The sequence below is a fragment of the Aspergillus flavus genome, chromosome 6 (assembly GCF_009017415.1).
Source record: "Aspergillus flavus chromosome 6, complete sequence".
Classification (NCBI taxonomy): domain Eukaryota; kingdom Fungi; phylum Ascomycota; class Eurotiomycetes; order Eurotiales; family Aspergillaceae; genus Aspergillus; species Aspergillus flavus.
This window is the reverse complement of record NC_092410.1, coordinates 2,037,588-2,058,225: the sequence shown is the minus strand read 5'-3', so window position 1 is coordinate 2,058,225 and position 20,638 is coordinate 2,037,588. Positions and strand designations below refer to the sequence as shown.

Below are 20,638 nucleotides of genomic sequence, written 5' to 3'. Positions count from 1 at the left end.
TATTTCATACGAGAGCATGACTCCTTGCGCACCTACATACCTTGCGCACCCATGGTATAAGTTTAGGAATAATAGACTAGATGTACATAACTTGCTTAACATCAAGATATCTCTATACTAAACGCAAATAGTAATAGCTAAACATCCTTACAACTTACTCCTTGCTTCATCGATGACCTTAACAACCACTTTACCCCAGGTTTCCCTTCCTCCAAGCGCCTGCAATGCCCTGGGGACACTCTCTAATCCCACAAAACTTTCATCCTTAAAGGCTGTCCCCTTAAATTTGCCTTGAGCCACAAGGTCAAAGATCCCATTCCAAACAGTGCCCACGGTATCCTTCTCAAACCTGGCATACTGCCCCCAATGCAGCCCGACAATGCTCACATTTTTCAGAAGCACCCGATTCAGCGCGACCTTCTCGATCTTCCCCGCTGCGAACCCAATAACTAGTAGGCGTGCATTCCACGCGACACATTTCAAACTAGCATCGATCATACCCACAGGATCATACACAATGTCCACACCTGCCTTCCCATTGCCAGTTCGATGTTGCGCACACAACTTCTTTACTTCTTCGGGCCAGCCCGTATTTCGGTAGTCGATGACATGATCAGCCCCGAACTCTCGTGCAATCTGCCTTTTGCGTTCTGTGCCAGCCGTCGCTATTACCGTCGCGCCCTTACCCTTTGCAATCTGCACGGCAGCTAATCCAACACCACCGGCAGCAGCATGGACGAGGACCCAATCTCCCGGCTGCACATTTGCTCGGTGCACTAGACCGCCGTATGAGGTAGGTGCAGTGACGAAGAGTCCAGCTGCGTCCTCAAAGCTCCACCCATTCGGGACAGGAAGTAGAGTATGCTCAGGAGCAAGGATGTGGGTAGCGTAGGCACCCTGGGTGGCACCGAAAACACGATCGCCGACTTTAAACCGCGCTTGTGAGGCTGATTTGGATGTTGGAATGGCTAGAACAGTTCCGGCGAACTCAGCACCTCCGATCCACGGGAGTGGAGGTTGGTGTTGGTATTTGCCTTGGATCTGCAGGAGATCGAAGAAATTGGTACCCGCCGACCGAATCTGAATCAGGTAATCACTGGGGGATGGGGAGGGGGTTGGAAGTGTGGTGACTTGTAAATCCAAAGGCCCCTTTAAAAATTGATCAGCAATGAATACATGATCGATGGTAGATAAGTGTTCGCTTACCTTGACATACTCTTTGACCTGGATAGCACGCATGTTGATGCTTGATTGAAACAATGCAAGGGCGATAGAATACCTTGAGTTAAGTTTCTAACAGGGATGGGAATGGCAGCGACTGGCTTTAAGGAAAAAGTTTGCAGTGAGATTAGATGGAATTCAAGAAATAACGATGTTTGTTTTACAGCAAGGAATAAGTTTACAGAGTAGCTGCCCCCGCGTCCTGAAATGTGCCGAGGTCCGTTGTCGGATAAGATGAATTGACCTCCTCGAACGGTGTAAATCATTACCTCATACTCTTCACGAACCCTTCTTGCAAATGAACCTCGGTGTTACCAATGAAGAACATATATTCGTCAAATGCAGATACAGGCATTGAGACTCCAAGCTGTAGCATTGATGAAATCATCAAATTCCATTAATTCCCGGATTCCGCATTAGCAAACAATGAGAATTTCAACTAGCTAAATGTACAGGTATGCAGATGGACACCTTAACTCCTTCTTTGCTCATGGATATCAAATAACACTCCCCTGATCCTGTAGTACCTGCCGTTGCGCCAAGGATCTCGTGGCCTGCTGAGATCATGCAGCTTCATTATTCAGCGTACCATCGCCGTAAAAGAAAATTTCCACCATTTTTCTCTCCAAGATCCATACACACATAGACAAACCAAGACCACCAAAACATAAAGGGAAGAAAAGAAAAGGTAAGAAAAAATTCCATGCATGGTAACACATTACCCAAAAAGCCTTGGGGGAATAGTAGAGGTTGTGAATGCAAAAACGGGAGCAGACCGGCAGTCAATGCCGAGAGATTTATACAGATATAAAGTGTTTTAGTCAATAAGGAAACGTCGGCGCACACATCACAGGATGTCCGCTGGGGAAAATGGGGGCATGCGTTACTGGTCCAACCGAAGAGTGGTTGGATAACTTAGTAGGAAGTGACATCTTCTTTTCCTGCTGCCCACCCCTTTGGTTGGCCCTTAAGTGACCGCCAGCGGTACCAGGACTATAGGGAACAGGCATGGTGCGGAGAGATGGCGTCCTCGGGTCATGCGGGTCGAACGCCTGCTCATGCGAGAATGAACACCCTGGGGAGGGGGGTGAATATAGCCGATGAGGAGGATGTGGAGATACCATCTGCATTGCGGGATCGATGGGAGGGCTTAGGGGTGGGGCGGTGTAATATGGCATCGATGGAGGGTGAGCACCAGCCTCTAGATGTATCGGGTACCACTGAGGAACGACCCAACTAATGGGCGCTGTCGCTGCAGTTGTTGGAGTTGTCATGCATGAGCCTGTTGTCACCGCATAATGAGAGTTTTGAAAGGATGAGGCCATTGGGGATGTCGAGTCAAGTAGAACACCATCTGCTAAAGGCGAGGTATGGGATGATGGCTCGAAGGAGTTAGAGTTAGAGATAACTAGCACGGAAGAATCCCTATCGTGAGCCCAAGTATTGGAAGCATCCTGATGGTTGAAGGATCCTGTGGTAGGGAAATCATGATGCACATATACTCCATCGCCCATGTAAAAGTCTGGCTCAGAAGAGGATAGTACTGTAGCTTCTTTTTGTGTCGAATACAACTGGGTCTTAGGAGAAATTGGAATCTCATCCTTTGGGGACCCTGCCTCGTGGCTACTGCTATCTCCATTGACGTCCTGTTGGTTATCCTGAGACTTCTTCCGAGTCTGGCGAGATGGTTTGGTAACACGCCATTTCTTTAACCTACTCCGCAACTGAGTCTCACTAGTGATGATTGCCAGCGGATTAGATTAACCATACACAAAAACAGTTGCTTAGAATAAGAATAACTCACCTTGGGTTAAAGTCATCGGATCGGATTTGCTTGATGACTTGTTTGAGAGGCCATTCTTCGTCCTTGTATAGCTTAGCGATCAAGGCTTTCTTCCTCTCCCACACGTCTGATGGGATTGTGTTCTTCATCTCAAATGCTCGTTTTAGCTTATTCGCGGGTTGGCTAGTTGATCGAAACCAGGGCGAAAGAGCGTGCCGAGGATGAGTTAGGGTGGAGGGTCAATCAAAAGTCAATAGGTTGTATAGTCAATGTAGGAGGTATACGAGTAATTCGAGCTAGAAGCAATGGTAGGAAGAAAAGCGGAAATACAAGAGGAAACTGTTATCCTCTAATGGAGGAGATCGGGGGATCTTAGATATAAGTACAGGACAACAAGTGTATCACTGGTAGATCCGAGTGGGTGTTATTAGTAGGAACCACCACAAGCGCATGCACCACTCCATCCAGCAGCACGCCATGAGGAGAAGTGGATAAGGCGAGGTATGGGATTGAGAAGCTCGTGCCCATTGAGCAGTTCATTCGGGGAGAAGGGAGATCTACCCAGCACGACAATGCCCAGGGAACAACATCGCCCACAAGTGGGCCATTCTCTTTAGTCTGGTGGGACTTGCAGCTCGGTCACTCGGGATTTTAGTTGCTGGGGGTGGTACTTCCAGTGCCTCGGGTCCTGTCATTCAGTATTTCGGTAATCTATTCGTCCCTAGTATCATTAATAAGTTATTAGCTAGGAGTGCCGAATCAGCTTGACTCTTTAAATTAATTGAGTAATTTTCCATGCTCCTGGGTTCCAAAGTAAGCTTTTTCTGTCGATCATTTTGGGAAGTATTCCGGGTTGGAGTAATCAATGCTGCTAACCCACATGCACTTGTGACCTAGGTCAGACATTGTATAATTACAGTACAACAAGAAAAAACAAAGATATCAGAACAGTAAATACGTTATCCACTTTACAGTACAGAGTAGGTCACTTCTTTTTCTCATGCGAATGAGTTAATAGGTATATTATTTCTGATCGATGTATTAATTAGCTTTTTTTTTATTGTGGTATCGTCCCCATCTGTTGAAAGTGTATCTAAATGTCTCATTGGGCTGCCTAGTAATCACTTCCCGTCAATAGTTCCATCCGACGGGATGTAGGTATACCGTCCTACTAGTACCTCCATACCGAGTATGCCAGTCAAATGTTTCTACCCCCTGTCCACATCATAACCGATGGTTCCTTCACTTACTTCTTAAGACTTCATTATCATTACTCTTGTTGTTGTTGTTCTTCTTCTTCTCCCTTTTTTTTTAAAAAAAATAAAGATAAAAATAAAACAATCGCAAATCCAAGAAATACATGAAGAGAAATCACCGAGACAGGGGGTGAATGAAGAAATTCAAATCAAAAGCCTCTCTGGCCAGGCGATCCTCAGAGACTAGCCAGATCAAGTCTAAGCCTTCTACGGAGTAAGGGGTGATCTCTCCATCTTGTGTTCATGGTGGGGAGACTAAGCCCAACTAGGAGCTTGGCGCAGTCATGGAGCTGCCTATTTAGGAATAGATGCGGATCCTCCAAGTTGGTTGGAACTTGGTGGTACATACCAAGTAAAGTACCTGTCCAGTGCATGATGGAATACGGAACAGTTGCAGCACGTGGGCAGCGTATCAGTGCGTATTCCATCAGCCTATTCAGTAAGGTTAACTACGGACTACAGTACCTACTTGAGGTAGTTTGCTCATACAGACTATGGTGTAAAGGAAAGACGAAGTGAATCTACCTGAGTCGCGGAATACGTTCCACATTCTTCCGTACTCACGTTATGGTGTCTTGTTGCTCCTAAGGACCCATTTTTCAAAATCTACCAATCAGATCCTTCAAATTATGACACTTGCTACTAGTAGTACTTACGACTTAGGCTTACCAACTATCCATGCTGATAGACTTGACGATTGACCGCCTCAACCATACGTGGTCCTTCCATGGGTGACACTTGGAGAAGATCATCGATGGAATGGTTCTGGATGGAGCGACCTGCGGAGAAGGCGTTCTTGACTCCTCACTGTTAGTTCTAACAAAACCATGTGGCTTGACTGTCTGATCATCCCTGCGTTAGGCTGCTCTAATAAAAGGGCATTATCTGAGCAAGAAGAGAAATGGTTGCGAGGCATCGTTGCTTATAAAATACAAGGAATATACATGCAGATGATAATCCTTTAATCTCCCCTTCCAATATGATCGTAGTTCAGTAGATACTAGTTCTATTATCGTCACCGTCCTACGTTTGGTTTGGTTGAGGCTCGAATTAATTTAATATACCATTCTCTCTCTCTTTTTTGTTTTGCCGATGCTGCCCCAAAACAGGTCAAGTGACCAAATCTCGGCGGCTGATCGGAAGACAAACCAAGGAACCGCTGCGCGCAAATTAACTCTGCGCGCACCGTTGAAAACTAACCATTACCTCACAACCATGTGGTTTTACTTTTTTCTATTTCTTCTTTTTCCTTTTTTACCCTTCCTTTCCCAGAAAAGTGTACGTCAGAAAATTCGGAGGTTTACTTCCGATAACGTTCACGATTCAATACACCGTCAACATATCGGCGACCGAAGTAAGTGGGAGGAAATGGCAAAGGAAAAAAGAAAAAGGAACCCTACAAAATGGAATGATCTCATTCACCGAACCCACGCACTATCGATGATGCTGGTAGGAAGAGAAGAGGAATAGTGCTGCGACTAGGCTATCTAGCTCCTGACAGAAGTGGGGACTCCGGAGAGGGATAGACTCCGATAGAGAGTAAAAGTTCACAGCCTGCAGAGTGCCAAAGTGGACAGCACGCGGGCAAGACGCAGCCAGACTTACCCCTCCAAGGCTCTAGATAAGGGGAGAACAAACATACATGCCCGGCCGCTTGCCTGAAGTGGAGTCGTGCGAATCCCCTAACGATGCCGAATCGATCTGGAGGGTCGGAGAGGGGTAACTGGTCAGTAATGGCGATCAATCTCTCGTCAGTAGAACAAGTCTTGGTTGATCTTCCCCAAGGTCCTCAATAATCCTCGCTGCAGGATTCATCCAAGCCAGCTACGTAGGTGGGAACAGCCCCAGTCAGTCAATTTGATTTGATAGAGGCCTTTAGCCTTCCCCACGTTGCAATATCTCAAAATACACCTGACCTGAACTGATCTGCAACAAAAGTGATTGATTGCCGCTTTTCGTCCTCAACTTGATGTGGTTGATCATACCTATTCTGTACACCTGCTCTCTCTCGTTGTTCGTGAAACACAGAGAGGTACTGTGAGGTCTCATCCCGATGCCGGGAAATTGTAAATATTCGTTATACGTTAGCAGACCGACCTAGTATTTCCAGCAACGTATTGTACTAACTTACACACCCCTGCCGTGGTTAGGTTGGAACTGTGGAATGTCCCTAGCGCAATGCTCCGCCGCAAGTGTCTTCATTGGGTGTTTGTAGAGCAGTAGGTAACCGTCAGTATTTCATCATAGCCATTGACTACACAAGTCATAGCAGTGAGCAGACTTAGGGCAGAGCTGTCATACAAATGTACTACTGAGTAGCACGCTTATCACCCCCGTTATCAGGCGGATGATCCTCGTGCATCTGTGCCGTGGCTGGCTGAATTAGATGGACGGTTTAAAGTTTCTTATGCTGCAAGATTGGCAGATATATATATATATATATAAACAGCCCTTAAATTGCACTAGGTGCTACCTCTCATACAGAGTATGTAGTAGTTAAGTAGTTACTTAGACCCGGATAATTGGCTCGGGAAACTAGCCGAATGAGCCACTAGACAGAAGATCTTGCACCTCAGCTCCTCCACTGATTTACTTTGCATGCCTTTGGTTGAGCAAGACATCCCTTTACGTACGGTTGGAGAGTTCAAATTATTGTTATTCTCTTTAGATCTAATATGTTTTCTTTCTTTATCCAAGCGATCGATGTCGCAGGAACAGAGAAGGCGGCAAATGCACTGCGCTGTACTCCGCACTTCGACGAGAATACATACATGTACGTATGTATGTATACAGACCGACACTCTGTAAGGTAAATCGACCAACCCTATCAGGTCAATTGTAACCCCAGGATTAACTGATTGAACCTACCAATTTTATTTTATTTTTTTTTTATTTTTTTTTTTTTTTTGAAAAAGGAACTGCAAAAGATGATTTGCCTTGGTGACCGGCATCGGTAGCCGGCACTGAAAATCATAGTACCCGTGTGATTCGCGACCGTTTCCAAGGAACCCTAATCCTTTGCCTTTCGGAGACCATACTCAATAGGTCAAATAGCGCCGAGGCCATTAGATTTGAAAGGAAATATTTAGTAAGTTATCTTGTACATGAGGATAACCATTTACTGGCACCCACGTGGGTGATTAAATTTCTGGTTAGACTTCTAATAATTGTCAACTTTCCTTTGGGTGTACTAGAAGGTACCCCGAACTTTCCACTAGCTCTTTTCTTTTCTCACCTTGTGTGCCGAATAAATTCCGCAGCAATGGCATGGACTCCGAACTAGCATAACCTTCGACTGTTTCAAGCCAAGAGAGTACTCCGTAATGGACTCACTGACCGTTAGTTCATACTCCGTAGGCTCCCCCCCCTTTTCCCATTCGGTCTATGGTACTATACTAGGTATGCAGTTCGGCCGAAGGATCCGCATCTGCAGATCAGGGTAGGCCTCAAGTCTCAACCAGACCAGCTAGCCAGCGACATAGAGTTCAATCGCAAGTTCCGGTTGCTTCAGGGCTAACAGTCTTCGCGTGCCAACTAAACCCACTGAGCCCACCACCGTAAGCTACACTTAGAATGAGAACACAGACAGTGAACCATCATTACCCGAATAAGCGTCGTGAACTTGTCGAAGCTCAAGCTCTAGTGAAAAGAAGTCTCCGGATCTGTACACTCCTCCGAAACGGCCGAACTTCTTCCTCAAGGACAGGAAAACGGCCGCTGTTGCCCTTAGCTCTCTGTACTCCCGGATCTACATGCCTGGTCCGGGTGTTCCTCGCCCTCCGTGGAGGTGATCGATGCTCCCCTCTACCTCCATGCTACTCCAGGTCCAGCCCTTCAAGAGTCTGATGGCTGATCAGTGGGGCTTTGTGAAACATGGATTGGAGACAACCGTTGCTCCCAGCGCTCCTTCTTGGAATCGACTCCAACTTGATCCCGTGGTTCAACCAAATTTAGACTCCAACCTACCAATGCCCGTATTCAGCGGGTTTTCTGTTGTCTCGGCAATTCTGCCTGTGAGGAATCCCGTCAGCCAAATATGGATCAGGTTATCGACTTTGAGTGTCAACCTCAATCAGATTGAATTAGACTGGACTACGGAGTATACCAGGTCCAGAGAGGCTTTACCCCCCTCCAGCCGGAATATCCATCTCCCTTTCACCCAGTAGGACTACATCCGAATCATTCCGAACCTCAAGGTGGTCTGGTCTGTCTCTTCAAGTGGATATGTTTCAGAACGATGTTGCGCATAAACTTACGCTTCGCTTGAGCGATTTATCAGGACCTGGCTTTATTATGATTGATCCGTGGCACATACCCTAGCATGTCTAAACACTCTAGCAGTAGTTGCAGTGAATGAAACTTCGACCTCATTCTAGACCGTGTTAGAGAAGACGGACCCCTTTTCAGTTTACTATTGCTTGAAACGATGGCATGCAATCCCCCTATTCGTACTGAAACTAACGCATCCTCCACAAGCTTACTATGGGGTGGCCCTGCATTATCATCATCATCACGAATCATATATTATTACAAAACCTACACCTGGTATCCCAACATCTAGCTAGTGGCGTCTCAACCAATCATACCCTAGATCAAATATAAAAAGTGAAGACCAAGTGAAGAGCAGGTAGAGTACGCATAGATATCACATCATATCAACTACCCACCTGTTCACTGAATCAAAAAATGAGAGAAAGGAAACATCTACAGATCAATAACCATAATGACAATGATAATCTTTTCTCTTCCATGACGGACGCCTTCCAAACTCCAGCCAGTATTCCTTCCTTCGCCTCTCGGTCATCCATTGAGTCCGAGAAGGAGCCGGAACTGAGTCAGATACACAAGCTTTAGCAGTCAATCACAAGTACAATTACATTGGACGCTTTGGCCCTTAAACTCTTCATCGAAAACATTGTCGTGGTCACCATGACCTCTTTCTCGTCTTAACGGCGTCTTTTGCGAAGACGATGCTCCTTGCCCTTCTTAGACTTCTTCTTACCCTTGTCCGGGGGTAGAACGAGCGGTTCGTCCTTCAAGTTCCATTCCATAAACCGTAAGAGGTAATCATCGATGTGAGCAGTTTGTGGCTCAGCATCCACAAATTCGTCCACACCAGGTCCATGATTTCCAAGTTCATCGCCGGCGGCTAATGGGGTTCCAACCTGGGTCTGGGCAGGTGTTTGAGCGGGAGTATTTTGAGAGGCACTTCGGTCTTCAAAGTCACCGTCATCTGCATGCTCCAGCTCCTTTTGGGCATTCTTTGCTGCGTCAATATCTTCCTTATCTTCTGCCTGTTCGAATACGCGAGAACTGCTGGAGACTCGGTTCTCGAGGACACGGTCCATTGCCGCACTGGCCTCATCCTGGTTCTCCGGCATCTCCTCATTACCAATCACCTCGCGAACATCCAGCTTGGCAAAGTAATCTGTGGTGAACTCGCCCTCTTGGATGACGACATCGTCTAGCATCCTCTTCTGGTTCGCCTTACGGAGGATGTTGGATTCAATGGTATATTCGGAGACGAAACGGTAGATGTGAACATCGCGCGTTTGCCCAATACGGTGACACCGATCCTGACACTGTTTGTCCATTGCCGGATTCCAGTCGAGATCGTAGAAAATCACAGTGTCAGCACCTGTCAGGTTGATACCCAATCCGCCAGATCGACTGGACAGAATGAAGGCAAGAATGCGGCTGTCATTGTTGAACCTGTCTGTAAGAATCTGGCGCTGCTCGACTTTGGTGGTACCGTCTAATCGGAGGTATCGATGCCCATGAATGTTGAGGAACTGCTCTAAGATATCGAGCATCTTAGTCATTTGCGTAAAAATCAGCGCCCGATGGCCTCCAGCCTTAAGATCCCGAAGTAATTTGTCGAGCCTTTGTAGTTTACCGCAGTCATACTGCAGGAGTCTCTTGTCCGGAAACGCGATGGAAAGCCGCATTTGAGCTTCATGAAACGGATCGTAGGATGGAAATCTCTCCCTTTTGGTTAAATGCCGGGTCTCGATAGGAGTTAGAGCGGCCTCGGTGATTCCAGCGGCGACCACAGCTGGAGTGACACAAGCAAATCGCTGGACATAACCATCCATTACATGCGAACGTTCCTTGATAGACAAAATCATCGAGGCAAGAACAGATGACCGACTGGACAGCCAGTCTGCCAGTGACCGCTTCCGCAACGGACCATTGCACGTCGGCCGCTGTTTACTGTCTGCCGTGAGGAACTCAATGAGAGTACTGCCGTATACAGGACGGCGACCGTGCCGCTTGGACTCAAAATACAGGCATCGTTCCAACTCTGCCATCCTCCTCTTCCTACAGTCATTTTCTAATACATCCAAGGTAGACTGTATAGTTGAGCCATCGAAGTTCATCTCCCAGTTAGTCCTGTGATACTGCTGTTCGCGAAGCACATTGAAAGGACCGTAAGCCATGAGCCTCGTACTGTCATCAGCCAGTCTTCGGGATATATCTTCCCTCGAGATAGGGACCAAGTTAAGAAAATCCAAATCAAGTCTGTCGAGGGGGTGTTCAAAGAGAAGTCGACGGCGAATGAGAAGTTCTTTGGTCTCAAATTCGGTAGCTACAGAGCGTGACATCGCGAAGGATGTGGATATCGGCCGAGTTTCGAACAGATCTGGATGGTTGCAGACTTTCCGTAGCTGCATTAAACAATTAATGATAGACAGATAGTTCCCGGAAGCGAGAGTCTCCTTAGTCTGTGCCCTGGACATAAAACCATCATAGAGAAACCGTTGCCGCTTCGAGAGCCTGCAATAAATGACATGTTCATATTTTGCCGGCATCTGCTTCTCGACATCTGCTTTAAGACGGCGTAATATATAAGGCCTCAAAACAGTATGAAGTTTGGTAACGACCTGCTTTGCTTCATCGTCCATCGTCTCTCGGCCGTGTTCGAGAATTTGCTCCACCGGGCGTCGAAACCACTCGGAGAAATTCCTGAGATCTGCGAATCCCTCAATGCCTGTCTCATCGCCATCAGAAGGCATCAAGAAAAACAGGAGCGACCAAAGTTCTGTCAGGTTATTTTGGAGCGGTGTACCAGTAAGTAAAAGTCGTGCCCGTGTCCTGAACGTTAGCAATGCCTGCCACCTCTGCGAGCGAAAGTTCTTGATGTTATGCGCTTCATCCAGAATCATATAATGCCAGTTTCTTCTTTTGAGAACCTGCTGATCTTGCAAGACTAATTGATACGAAGTGATTAGAACATTCCAGCTCGTGTCATCCATCCAGCCCCTACGTTTCTGTCGCCGCTCCTCTTGGTTACCGTAGTAAGTCATAATTTTGAAACCCGGACACCATTTCTTGAACTCCATTTCCCAGTTAAGGATCACGCTTGTAGGCACAACAACAAGGTGTGGTCCCCATACTTCGTGTTCCACGGCTAGATGTGCTAGCAAAGCGATAGTCTGGATAGTCTTGCCAAGACCCATTTCATCAGCTAGGATACCATTAATGTGATTCGTATATAGACCAGCAAGCCAGTCCAGCCCAAAATGTTGGTATTCTCGCAGGGTTCCTCGAAGTAGATGTGGAATGGGTGTCTTCAACCCTGGAGCAGGCGATTCGCTGGGCTGCGCAGGTTTCTCTCCCGGTGCATCGTAAGATGACACAGACTCCGGCTCGGAAGGTTTCGTAGCAAGTGTACCCGGAGATGCTTCACTAGAAGGTTCTCCGCTCTGATAAGTTTCGCGCTGGACCCTCTCCATGTCACCTGGGGGCTCTATGGGGATAGTTCCGTCCTGGATATTCGGTACACCTGGATTACCAAGAATAGATGCATCTACTACTTCAACATCTGTACCCTTGGTTCCAGTGGAAACGTTGTCGACCATAGTATAGTCATTAGCAGCATCAGGGGGTGTCGAGTCTAACTGTGCTGGTCCATTAGGAACCAGGGACACTTCGTCTGTGTCTTCCAGGTCCTCTTCTTCGGATACGATCTTCGCATTGGTGCCATCGCCTACAACGTCATCATCAGAATTCTCATCATCAGCCTGAGGATCGTTGTTATTATAAGGGGAGTCTTTCGCAGAAAAGAATCCCAGCAACCCTGGCCCATCATCACTTTCCTCATCAGAGTTTGAGCCATTGGAATCCTCGTCCTCTTCGCTTTCGCCCATATCATCATCCATATCTGTAGACGCTTCGTCGCTGTCATCCATGAGCACTGGATCAACATCCTCGAGTTGAACTTTCTCTGGTGACAGCTCCGCCAAAGGTAAGTTGGCATCCCCAACATTATCTGCGAGGCGACCAACCTGTGAGATATCGGTATGTCTCGACGAAGCCGTGTCATCGGAAGCCTGGGACCTGTGATCCGAATCATCCTTTAGTGAAGAAAGGTTGGCGTACTTCGATCGGAGTTCGTCTGCTGTTAGACCCTCATCGTCATCGATAGCATTATCATCTTCGCTTCCAGACTCCGTAGATGACATATTGCTTTCATTATCTGAGCCATCATCAGATGTATCGTCCGTTTCACCTCCTTCCTCATCGCTAGATTCTAGTGCATCACTTCCCGTTTCTCCAAGGATCTCCATTCGTCTTCTCTCAAAGAGCATAGTGGACTGTTTTATTGCACGGTCCAAAGCTTGCTGGTCTTCTGCTTTTCGTTCCTCCTCCCAGCGTGCCAGGCGCATCCTATCTACGTCTGCGCGAGCCAGGTCGAACATCTTCTGGAGGTCCTTGGCTAACTGTTTGCGCTTCCCACGCATCTCCTCTTGCTGTTCCCGAAGTATGTCCTCTGGATCCTTGTTGCGTTTCTTCCATGCATCAGCGCACCATTGAGCGAAAAGCCTTGCCGTGTGGCGATGGCGTTTGTGTTCTTGGTCAAGAAGTTTCTTGAAATACAACGCGTGTGCCACAAGATAGTCCTGATGCGAGTATTGGGGAAGTGGTTCGTCTTGCTGCTCTGGTAGGTAAGCAGAACATACATCTGGGCTAAGAAGACCGCCAGGCTCGATTGCTGTAGCAATTCGACACCTCCTCCTCGCCTCCTCGAGCGCCTCCGATGGCGTGATAACTGCATCGTCTCGTACCCTACCCTCCTCACTCTCAAGCCATTGTTTGAATGAGCCATACTTCCGAGGGTTTAAGACGTGGGAAGGGTGTTGGATGTTGATAGATGGCCTTTTAACTTTGATTCGCAGCCTAGGTATTCGTAGCCCCCCATCTCCATCATCAAGGTCAATATCTTTGACCCCTTTTCGAGAATCACTCGTTCCACTTGTTGCCAGAGCAGAAGAACTGTTAAGAGCTACGCTGGAAGTTCGAAGGAAGGCTGTTGAAGTGCCAGAGCCTCGAGACCTCGTCCGTGCATTAGTTTCCTTGGAAACCGGAGACTGTGAAACACGTTGTTGGCCTGCGGCTATCCCTCTTATTGACAGGCCTCTAGGAGATCCGTTGACTGCTGCTGTGCCGCTAGCAGGCTTTCCATTGCTGTCGGGGCGTGATGGAGTCATAAACGCTGACGGCGACGACGCAACGGCCTTTCCACCACCCAGAACATTCCTACCTACTGACTGCTTCTGTGCTGCTCGTGTATGCCTTTTGTCTGAAGGAGGTTGCAACTCGAGGGGTAGCGCATTGACTCTGGAAGACTTGCGTCTGCCATCCTGAATGAAGGATGTTGGTCCATCAACGCCAGCTTTCTTCCAGGGAGGCGATGCCGGCCTTGAGCTCGAGCGACGGGAAGTGGCCGATCCTGCAAGCTTCCGCTTCTTTGATGGAGGTCCTTCCGTAGTATCGGTTGTGGCCTCGTCTTCTTTGACCTCCGCAAGGATCGGGTCGCGGTTCACAGGATCAACGAATGTATGGGACGCAGACAGTTCGGAAGGGACAGGTTCTATTTCGGGGGTCACGCGTTCATCTTGTTGTGAAATGCCATTCGGGCTGCCGTTTTGCATGTCTTGTAACCACTGAGACAGGGGCCCTCTTCACAGCTGACCCCGGTTTTCCCAGCGAGGACACAGTTGAAATAGGGAAAATTGGCATCAACGTGTAGCTATAAGTAAGTTAGAATGCCACAAGGAATTTGGCATAGTTATCGGCACTGTAGCGCGACTGGGGACGGATAAACACCTCGGGAAGAGAGAATGGGTGAGGAAGTGGTTTTTTCATATTGTGACGAAGAGTACAGAGCGACGTGTATGTAAGCGCGCCCGCGGAAGCTCTGAGTTTATGCCTAAGGCATAAAGTACCGGCCCTTGCCGCAAACCTCCAATTAATCCGAACCCCGTCATCGTCGCTTTCACTTCATCTTATGGTCTAGTGAGCCTTTCACCCCTTCCTTTGCCAATTATCACCCTCTGATTTTTTACGGCTGAAGGGTGAGTACCATTTTCTGAATGCTCGAGATTCTTTCACTCAAGTCTTTGATACTAATGGCAACAAATAGATGCTGTCTCAGCGGTTTTTGACCCGGCGCCTGCCACAGGTGGCCGTTCGTTATAACGCCCCCCGCGCCTTCTTCTCTCAAGGCAGGACTCTCGCGGCTGCAGAGCTTGATGATCCTTTGCAGGTATGGTATTCCTATGAAAATAGTGTTCTATTTATCACCAATTGACCCCGTTTGGTTTCAACCCACAGAATGGTAATTACCAGAACCCTCCTCGCGTTAAGCGTGCTTTCAGAGACCCTCATGGCGACTGGTGGGACAAGCAAGAGAGACGGAATTTTGGAGAACCAGTCCACGAAGAAAACGAAATTCTCGGTGTTTTCAGTCCTGAACAGTATACGCATGTTACGTCCCGTAAGGGCTTCTTCCACCTGGGCGTGTTTGTTGCAACCTTCCTTGGATTTTGTGGTCTCGTGAGCTTCTACTATCCAGACAAGCCTAGTGTTCCCAGAACATACCCGGAAGGCTTGGAGAAGGAACTTGGAGGACCCAATGCTGTTAAGGTGAGTTCCTAAAATATATCACCGACGAACACTTTGCCTGAACGTTGAACTTACATTTTGATATTAGGCCCGCAAATCCGGCGAGGACTCTTGGTGATTGATTGACGTTTGCTTTTTTTTTTTCTCCTGTTGTGTAAATAAGTACAGTACGATTCTCTTTTCCGCGTCAATCGAAGGTCTGGTTTCAGGTGTGAGGGCTGCTCTTCACCGCTTGGCCTGCTAGCCTCCGGAATCTCCTAACAGTCTCAATATCCGTTTCATGCCCGGGATTCTAGGCTGACGTAGGGTGTGCGTACTCTGTATCTAATCAACTTGCCTCAACAAGATCGTGGGAATTAGGGATAGGTGAAGATGTTATTCGAGAAGACACCAAATGGCCATTATAATGTGCCATGTACTCTGCCTGTCCAATGTTTCAAACGCTCTTGGATTGAATGGAGTCAAAAGAATAGACCCATCGCGTTGACACCGATAGTAATAGCGAGCAGAAAATGCACACAACTTTTAAGTGTAAATTGGACTTAGAGATTCTCATAGCAAGGAGATGTTATGCAGCTGACATGAGCGTGCATAGTGTGAGTTGTAAGTTTTTGCTTTTTAACTGTCCTATAGAGCACTACGTCAGTTACTTGGGGCAGCTTTTTGTTTCAGGTGCAGAAGCAGAAGCGCCTCCCGCCAGCAACAACACAACACAACACCCCCTTTCTTCTTTCTACCCGCCGGCATTTTCCTACCAATTTCCCCTCGTATCTGTCCCGCCTCCTTAATTCTGTGGCCCTGGAGAGCCCAGCGAACATTTTGCGATTTATTTCAGTCCAGCTGGAGCTGGCTGGTGGTACGAACTCACTGTTTTATCCATGGTCCCGCTTTCCGCTCCCTTGCCCCCTCTCCCCGAACGCTGCAACATTCGGATAGAGAAACTCCCCCATGTCGACAGCATCTGATCAATCCCGAGGCATCAACCGACGGATTAATAGTATCCAAAATGATTCTCGCCACACGCGCACCCTTTCTGGGTCCCGCCGACGTCCCGTGAACCCTACGGCAGCCTACACATATGCTCTCAGAGTCGCTTACCTCTCATACCTCCTTCAACCTCGTTCGCGACGTGTACAGAATGTACCCGCTCCTCACCAGCGGCCCAAGCGCTCATCAACATCCTTCCACGACCTGATGAGTGATTTCTCTCTTGTTAGGGATTCAAAGAGCACACGGTTTCCCCATGGTTCTATAACTGAACTCGAGAAGAGGTTGACGGGCGTCTTGACGAAGAAAGAAAAAAGAAAGGAATATCAGGACCCCCTGGTTGTCAGAACGTTTGCTGCATTTCTCAATACCCTTAAAGAGCAGTCATTCAAGAAGCGCATGGAGAAGGATCGGCGAGCCGAAGATCTCGTCCTCATCTTCTACTCAAATGCAACAAAGGAACTGAGTAAAGGCAAGGATCCAGATGATGACCACTGGAAATTCATGGTGGACAGGCATGTCGCACTCTTTGTCCGCCTGATTTCACATATTTTGAAAGATAATGATTGGGCGAAAGAACGACCGGAGCTGGCGAACCGATTATCGATCTTAGAGAATAAACTCCTTTCCCAGGATCAGGACCTTGTGCAATCTAACGGTCCATCAACAGTGGAAGCTGTAGTACCTCTAAGCTATGAGGTGAGAGATATGCCTTTGGTGCAACATGTCGCAAGGATTTTCGATATAAGCACCGCTCAAGTGCAGTCCGATATCGACAAACATCGGGAGATCTGGACTGCGCAGGCGGCTCTCAGGGACCTCAAAGCCTATCAAACCCATCTCAGTCTAAATACTCGAAAAACCATGTCCAAGGAAGACTTTCAGAATGAAGATGCGTATGAAAGCTGGAGAAAAAGTGAAGGCCCTGACCTATCCCAAATGATGCTTGCTATCGTGCAAGCGAACCCTGAACTAGCAAAAAGCAGTCCAGGGGGTGCGCTTCTACAGTTCAATGCAAATGCCGGAGACAACAATGATGCAGCCCCTGGCGATTTGTCAAGAACGAATTCTGACAGGCCGGTTTCATATGTAATCGACCAACCAGTGGACCTCAGTTTGCTATCAATGGGCGATGGCAATAGCGAATCCGATGAATCTGACACATACACATACATTCCACCGGACCCTCGATCTATGTATAGGTATATTTTGGCTCAAACTTTGAGCCATGACCTGAAAGACCGCGAAGTTGAAGCTACTCAATTTGCGTCTGAACCCCCGTCTATGAAGCTCCTCTCGAAGCAGTCAGCCGAGTTCTTAAACGAAGTTTGCCTTCGTTGGCGAATCCCCCACTTTTCTAGGCTAGTCCTGTTCCTGGAAGTTGTCCGATCGAAATTTGTAGACAACGAGATTGATCTCGACACTCTTGATTCGGCATTTACCTATATCAAGGAGACACCATCGTCAGAGAAGAAGCGCAGCAGCTTCGTGGCTACCGTTCTCTTTGACCGACACAGGTGGACTGTACACGACTTGCTCTCGATGCAGCAGTTACTCTCCTCTCTCCATGAAGCACTTCTGCGGGAACTATACGACGTCATGATGGATTGTTACGAAGGAAAACCTCGACCTATTGGTCCTGTAATGTATGTTCTAGAGAATCATATTCAGCTTGATCCCAGCTACACAGAGGATCTGGAGGATATCGACCGTTTTCGTTGTTATGTTCAAAATGGACTCGCACAGAAAGCAACAGAAAAATATCAAGACCTCCTCGGACAGTATGTCCCAATGGATCAGGACACCTGGGAATTCGACCATATCATTCAGCTTTGTGAGTCCATAACAAAACTTGCCCAGAAGATTAGGAAGCGCTACCGAAATAATCCGGAGATCATGGGGTAAGATGCAGTTATCTCAAATTGTAGTCTTCTACTCACAACATGCAGGGTCAACCCGTACCAGATCTTGCTTTCAAACGTGCTTCCGATATTCGCAGAAGACGCTCATGAAATGGTAGCCCGAATAGTCGAACAGGGCAAGCTGAGAGGAGAGGAAATCCCAATAGAGGATGGTTTTGATTTATATAAGCAACTCACGGCTATACGTCAACTCTTCACTGAGGCACTCCCTAGGTAGGACCATCGCTGCTAATGCAAAGTGTCGATACTAATGTGAAACCAGCGCTCCCTTCCCATTCCGCGTTGAGGATTTACTGGAAGAATTCGTCTGGCGGTGGATCCGCATGACAGAGGAGAAGATCGCAGAATGGGTAGAGCAGGCTGTGAGACAAGATGTCTTTGCCGTCCGAGCTGATGACTCAACTGATGTGATGATTCCGGAGGAGCATCGGCACAGTGTCTCCGTTATAGACATATTCCGCTCATTCAATCAGGTGGTAGAGCAAATGATTCAACTCGGGTGGGATGATGACTTGCAGTACGCAAAGTTCATGACTGCATTGTCCAAATCGATTTCAAATGGCCTTGCAAAGTACTGCGAGTCATTGGAGCAGATGTTCGCACGAGAAATGGACAGGCTCTCACCGGATCAAGAGGCGGCTCTGAATCAAACAGCCCAGGAAAAGCTAATGCAAATTGCCAAAGAAGCGTGGGCGAGTAAAGAGAAGATTGAGCCATTCCAATTCTTTCCCGAGGTGTGCAAGTCCCTTAATTTCTCTTCTCCTCCCCCCAACTCAGACTTTTCCAGTTTCTCTTTTATTGCCCGGTTAGGTTTGTTTTGCATGACTGACGATTTCATAGTCACTAGTCAAACTGAACAATGTTGAATATGCCCTTACTCAGCTTGACAAGCTAGAGCGTGAAATAAACGTTGATGGCTGTGCAGATGTTATCGCCAAACATGCTCCTCCACAGATGCAGAAGATGCGCAGATCAACAACCTACGTTTTCACAATTAAGGTCGTGGAAGCCGAAGATTTGAAAGCCTGTGATATGAATGGGGGCAGTGACCCATATGTAGTGCTGACAGACGAGTACCAGAAGCGCATTGCCAAAACTCGTATCATTTACAACAATCTCAACCCGCGATGGGATGATTCTGTTGATATAACAACGCAGGGTCCATTGAACATCATTGCAACGATATGGGACTGGGACGCAGTGGGCGACCACGATTATGTCGGCCGCACTTCTATCAAACTGGATCCTTTACATTTCAGTGATTTCTTGCCGAAGGAATATTGGCTTGATCTGGATACACAGGGCCGATTGCTACTCCGTGTCAGCATGGAGGGAGAACGGGACGACATCCAATTTTACTTTGGTAAAGCCTTCCGCACATTGAAACGCACGGAGAGGGATATGACACGCAAAATTACGGAAAAGGTAAGTCCAAACACACTCCGGGCTCTGGACCCTGAATAGCAAGCGTCGTCTCTAATACAACCAATAGCTGTCTGCTTATATCAGCCACTGTTTGTCGCGTCGAACCCTAAAATCCTTGCTGTCGCGTGGTCTCAGTATATCCAGCGTTTCCAACTTTCTTAGCCGTAATAAGGCGCAAGCTACTGCCACAGGACCATCAAATGTGGATGTGGAGAATGCACTAACTCCGCTTTTCGACTACTTTAATGATAACTTTGCGATCATGAACAAGACCTTGACATCTGAAGCCATGAAAATGGTCATGGCTCGATTATGGAAAGAGGTTCTTAGCACTATTGAATGCTTGCTTGTACCTCCCTTGTCCGACAAGCCATCCCATCAGAAACCTCTCACGATGCAGGAGGTTGATATAGTCTCACGCTGGCTCGTGCTGCTCTTGAATTTTTTCCACGCTGTTGATGAAGAAACTGGTGAAGCAAACGGTGTTTCGATTGATATCTTGAAGTCGCCCAAGTATCACGAGATTCAATCTCTGAACTTTTTCTACTTTGAACCCACCGAGAATCTTATTCGCACCTCTGAGAGAATGGCCTCAGCAACCATATCTCGGCAGCAGGCCAATAGAAACCGAGCGTCCGCGCCGGCCCATCTTGGTTCTGGAGGATCGGGCGGATTCCTCGGCGTTCCTGGTGCTCGGCGAGCTAAGAGCATCATGCTCTCGCGGAACCTTGGCACAATGAAGAAGATGAAGGAGGAAAAATGGCGCGAAGCTCAGGCCGAACCAAATGATGACATGATCTTGCGAATCCTTCGTATGAGGCCAGAAGCTGCTGGCTACCTGCGCGATCGAAGTCGTCAGAAGGAGCGACTCGCAGCTGCCGCGGCTGCGGATGCCATTGTGAAACAAAGCCTGATGGCTGGTGGGGGGAGGATGGCGGGAACTCTGGGGCGACGATGACTGCTATGAGGACGTATATTGTTTTTACAACGAGTCTATTTTCTGCCATTGAAAGTGTATCCCAGCATCGCTTAGCCATTTTGTATGCGCGTGATGATTCCCACAGCGTCTGTTTGAACTTACGATGCGCTTGTTGTCTTCAGGTAGTATTTACTACAAGTTCTTACTTATAATGAAT

The 20,638-nt window shown here is 47.6% G+C and overlaps 6 protein-coding genes across 6 annotated transcripts; 2 read left to right on the top strand and 4 right to left on the bottom strand.

Annotated features, from left to right (window-relative positions):
- Positions 1–89: 89 nt before the first annotated feature.
- Positions 90–1,411, bottom strand: F9C07_2286277 (quinone reductase). The gene is made up of 2 exons (XM_041293882.2): positions 1,207–1,411; positions 90–1,149 (listed from the first exon to the last, which is right to left on the bottom strand). The coding sequence occupies exons 1-2, from the start codon at positions 1,237–1,239 to the stop codon at positions 148–150; spliced, it is 1,035 nt and encodes a 344-aa protein (XP_041149124.1). The 5' UTR covers positions 1,240–1,411; the 3' UTR covers positions 90–147.
- Positions 1,412–3,951, bottom strand: F9C07_2169535 (uncharacterized protein). The gene is made up of 2 exons (XM_041293883.2): positions 3,026–3,951; positions 1,412–2,955 (listed from the first exon to the last, which is right to left on the bottom strand). Exons 1-2 carry the CDS (start codon positions 3,151–3,153, stop codon positions 2,043–2,045), a joined length of 1,041 nt encoding a protein of 346 aa, XP_041149125.1. The 5' UTR covers positions 3,154–3,951; the 3' UTR covers positions 1,412–2,042.
- Positions 3,952–7,726: 3,775 nt separating this feature from the next.
- Positions 7,727–8,781, bottom strand: F9C07_8578 (uncharacterized protein; the record flags this gene model as incomplete). The annotated part of the gene is made up of 3 exons (XM_071511794.1): positions 7,727–7,773; positions 8,227–8,313; positions 8,658–8,781. 3 exons carry the CDS (start codon positions 8,779–8,781, stop codon positions 7,727–7,729), a joined length of 258 nt encoding a protein of 85 aa, XP_071367822.1.
- A 425-nt stretch (positions 8,782–9,206) lies between these two features.
- F9C07_8577 (putative SNF2 family helicase/ATPase) lies at positions 9,207–14,195 on the bottom strand (the record flags this gene model as incomplete). The annotated part of the gene is made up of 1 exon (XM_041286834.1): positions 9,207–14,195. One exon carries the CDS (start codon positions 14,193–14,195, stop codon positions 9,207–9,209), a length of 4,989 nt encoding a protein of 1,662 aa, XP_041149126.1.
- A 364-nt stretch (positions 14,196–14,559) lies between these two features.
- On the top strand, positions 14,560–15,365 carry F9C07_8576 (uncharacterized protein). Its single transcript, XM_071511793.1, has 4 exons — positions 14,560–14,618; positions 14,687–14,809; positions 14,878–15,189; positions 15,257–15,365. Exons 2-4 carry the CDS (start codon positions 14,687–14,689, stop codon positions 15,284–15,286), a joined length of 465 nt encoding a protein of 154 aa, XP_071367821.1. The 5' UTR covers positions 14,560–14,618; the 3' UTR covers positions 15,287–15,365.
- A 751-nt stretch (positions 15,366–16,116) lies between these two features.
- Positions 16,117–20,460, top strand: F9C07_8575 (C2 domain protein; the record flags this gene model as incomplete). The annotated part of the gene is made up of 5 exons (XM_041286831.2): positions 16,117–18,056; positions 18,105–18,290; positions 18,340–18,811; positions 18,918–19,502; positions 19,570–20,460. 5 exons carry the CDS (start codon positions 16,117–16,119, stop codon positions 20,458–20,460), a joined length of 4,074 nt encoding a protein of 1,357 aa, XP_041149127.2.
- Positions 20,461–20,638: the final 178 nt, after the last annotated feature.

What these genes read in the sequence shown, in the direction of transcription:
- F9C07_2286277 (XM_041293882.2), bottom strand. Translation starts at nt 1,239, where the DNA reads ATGCGTGCTATCCAGGTCAAAGAGTATGTCAAG. An exon ending in AGGTCAAAGAGTATGTCAAG is followed by an intron (nt 1,150 to 1,206) that starts GTAAGCGAACAC and finishes CAATTTTTAAAG; the next exon opens with GGGCCTTTGGATTTACAAGT.
- F9C07_2169535 (XM_041293883.2), bottom strand. Translation starts at nt 3,153, where the DNA reads ATGAAGAACACAATCCCATCAGACGTGTGGGAGAGGAAGAAAGCCTTG. An exon ending in TCCGATGACTTTAACCCAAG is followed by an intron (nt 2,956 to 3,025) that starts GTGAGTTATTCT and finishes AATCATCACTAG; the next exon opens with TGAGACTCAGTTGCGGAGTA.
- F9C07_8576 (XM_071511793.1), top strand. Translation starts at nt 14,687, where the DNA reads ATGCTGTCTCAGCGGTTTTTGACCCGGCGCCTGCCACAGGTGGCCGTT. An exon ending in AGCTTGATGATCCTTTGCAG is followed by an intron (nt 14,810 to 14,877) that starts GTATGGTATTCC and finishes TTCAACCCACAG; the next exon opens with AATGGTAATTACCAGAACCC. An exon ending in GAGGACCCAATGCTGTTAAG is followed by an intron (nt 15,190 to 15,256) that starts GTGAGTTCCTAA and finishes TTTTGATATTAG; the next exon opens with GCCCGCAAATCCGGCGAGGA.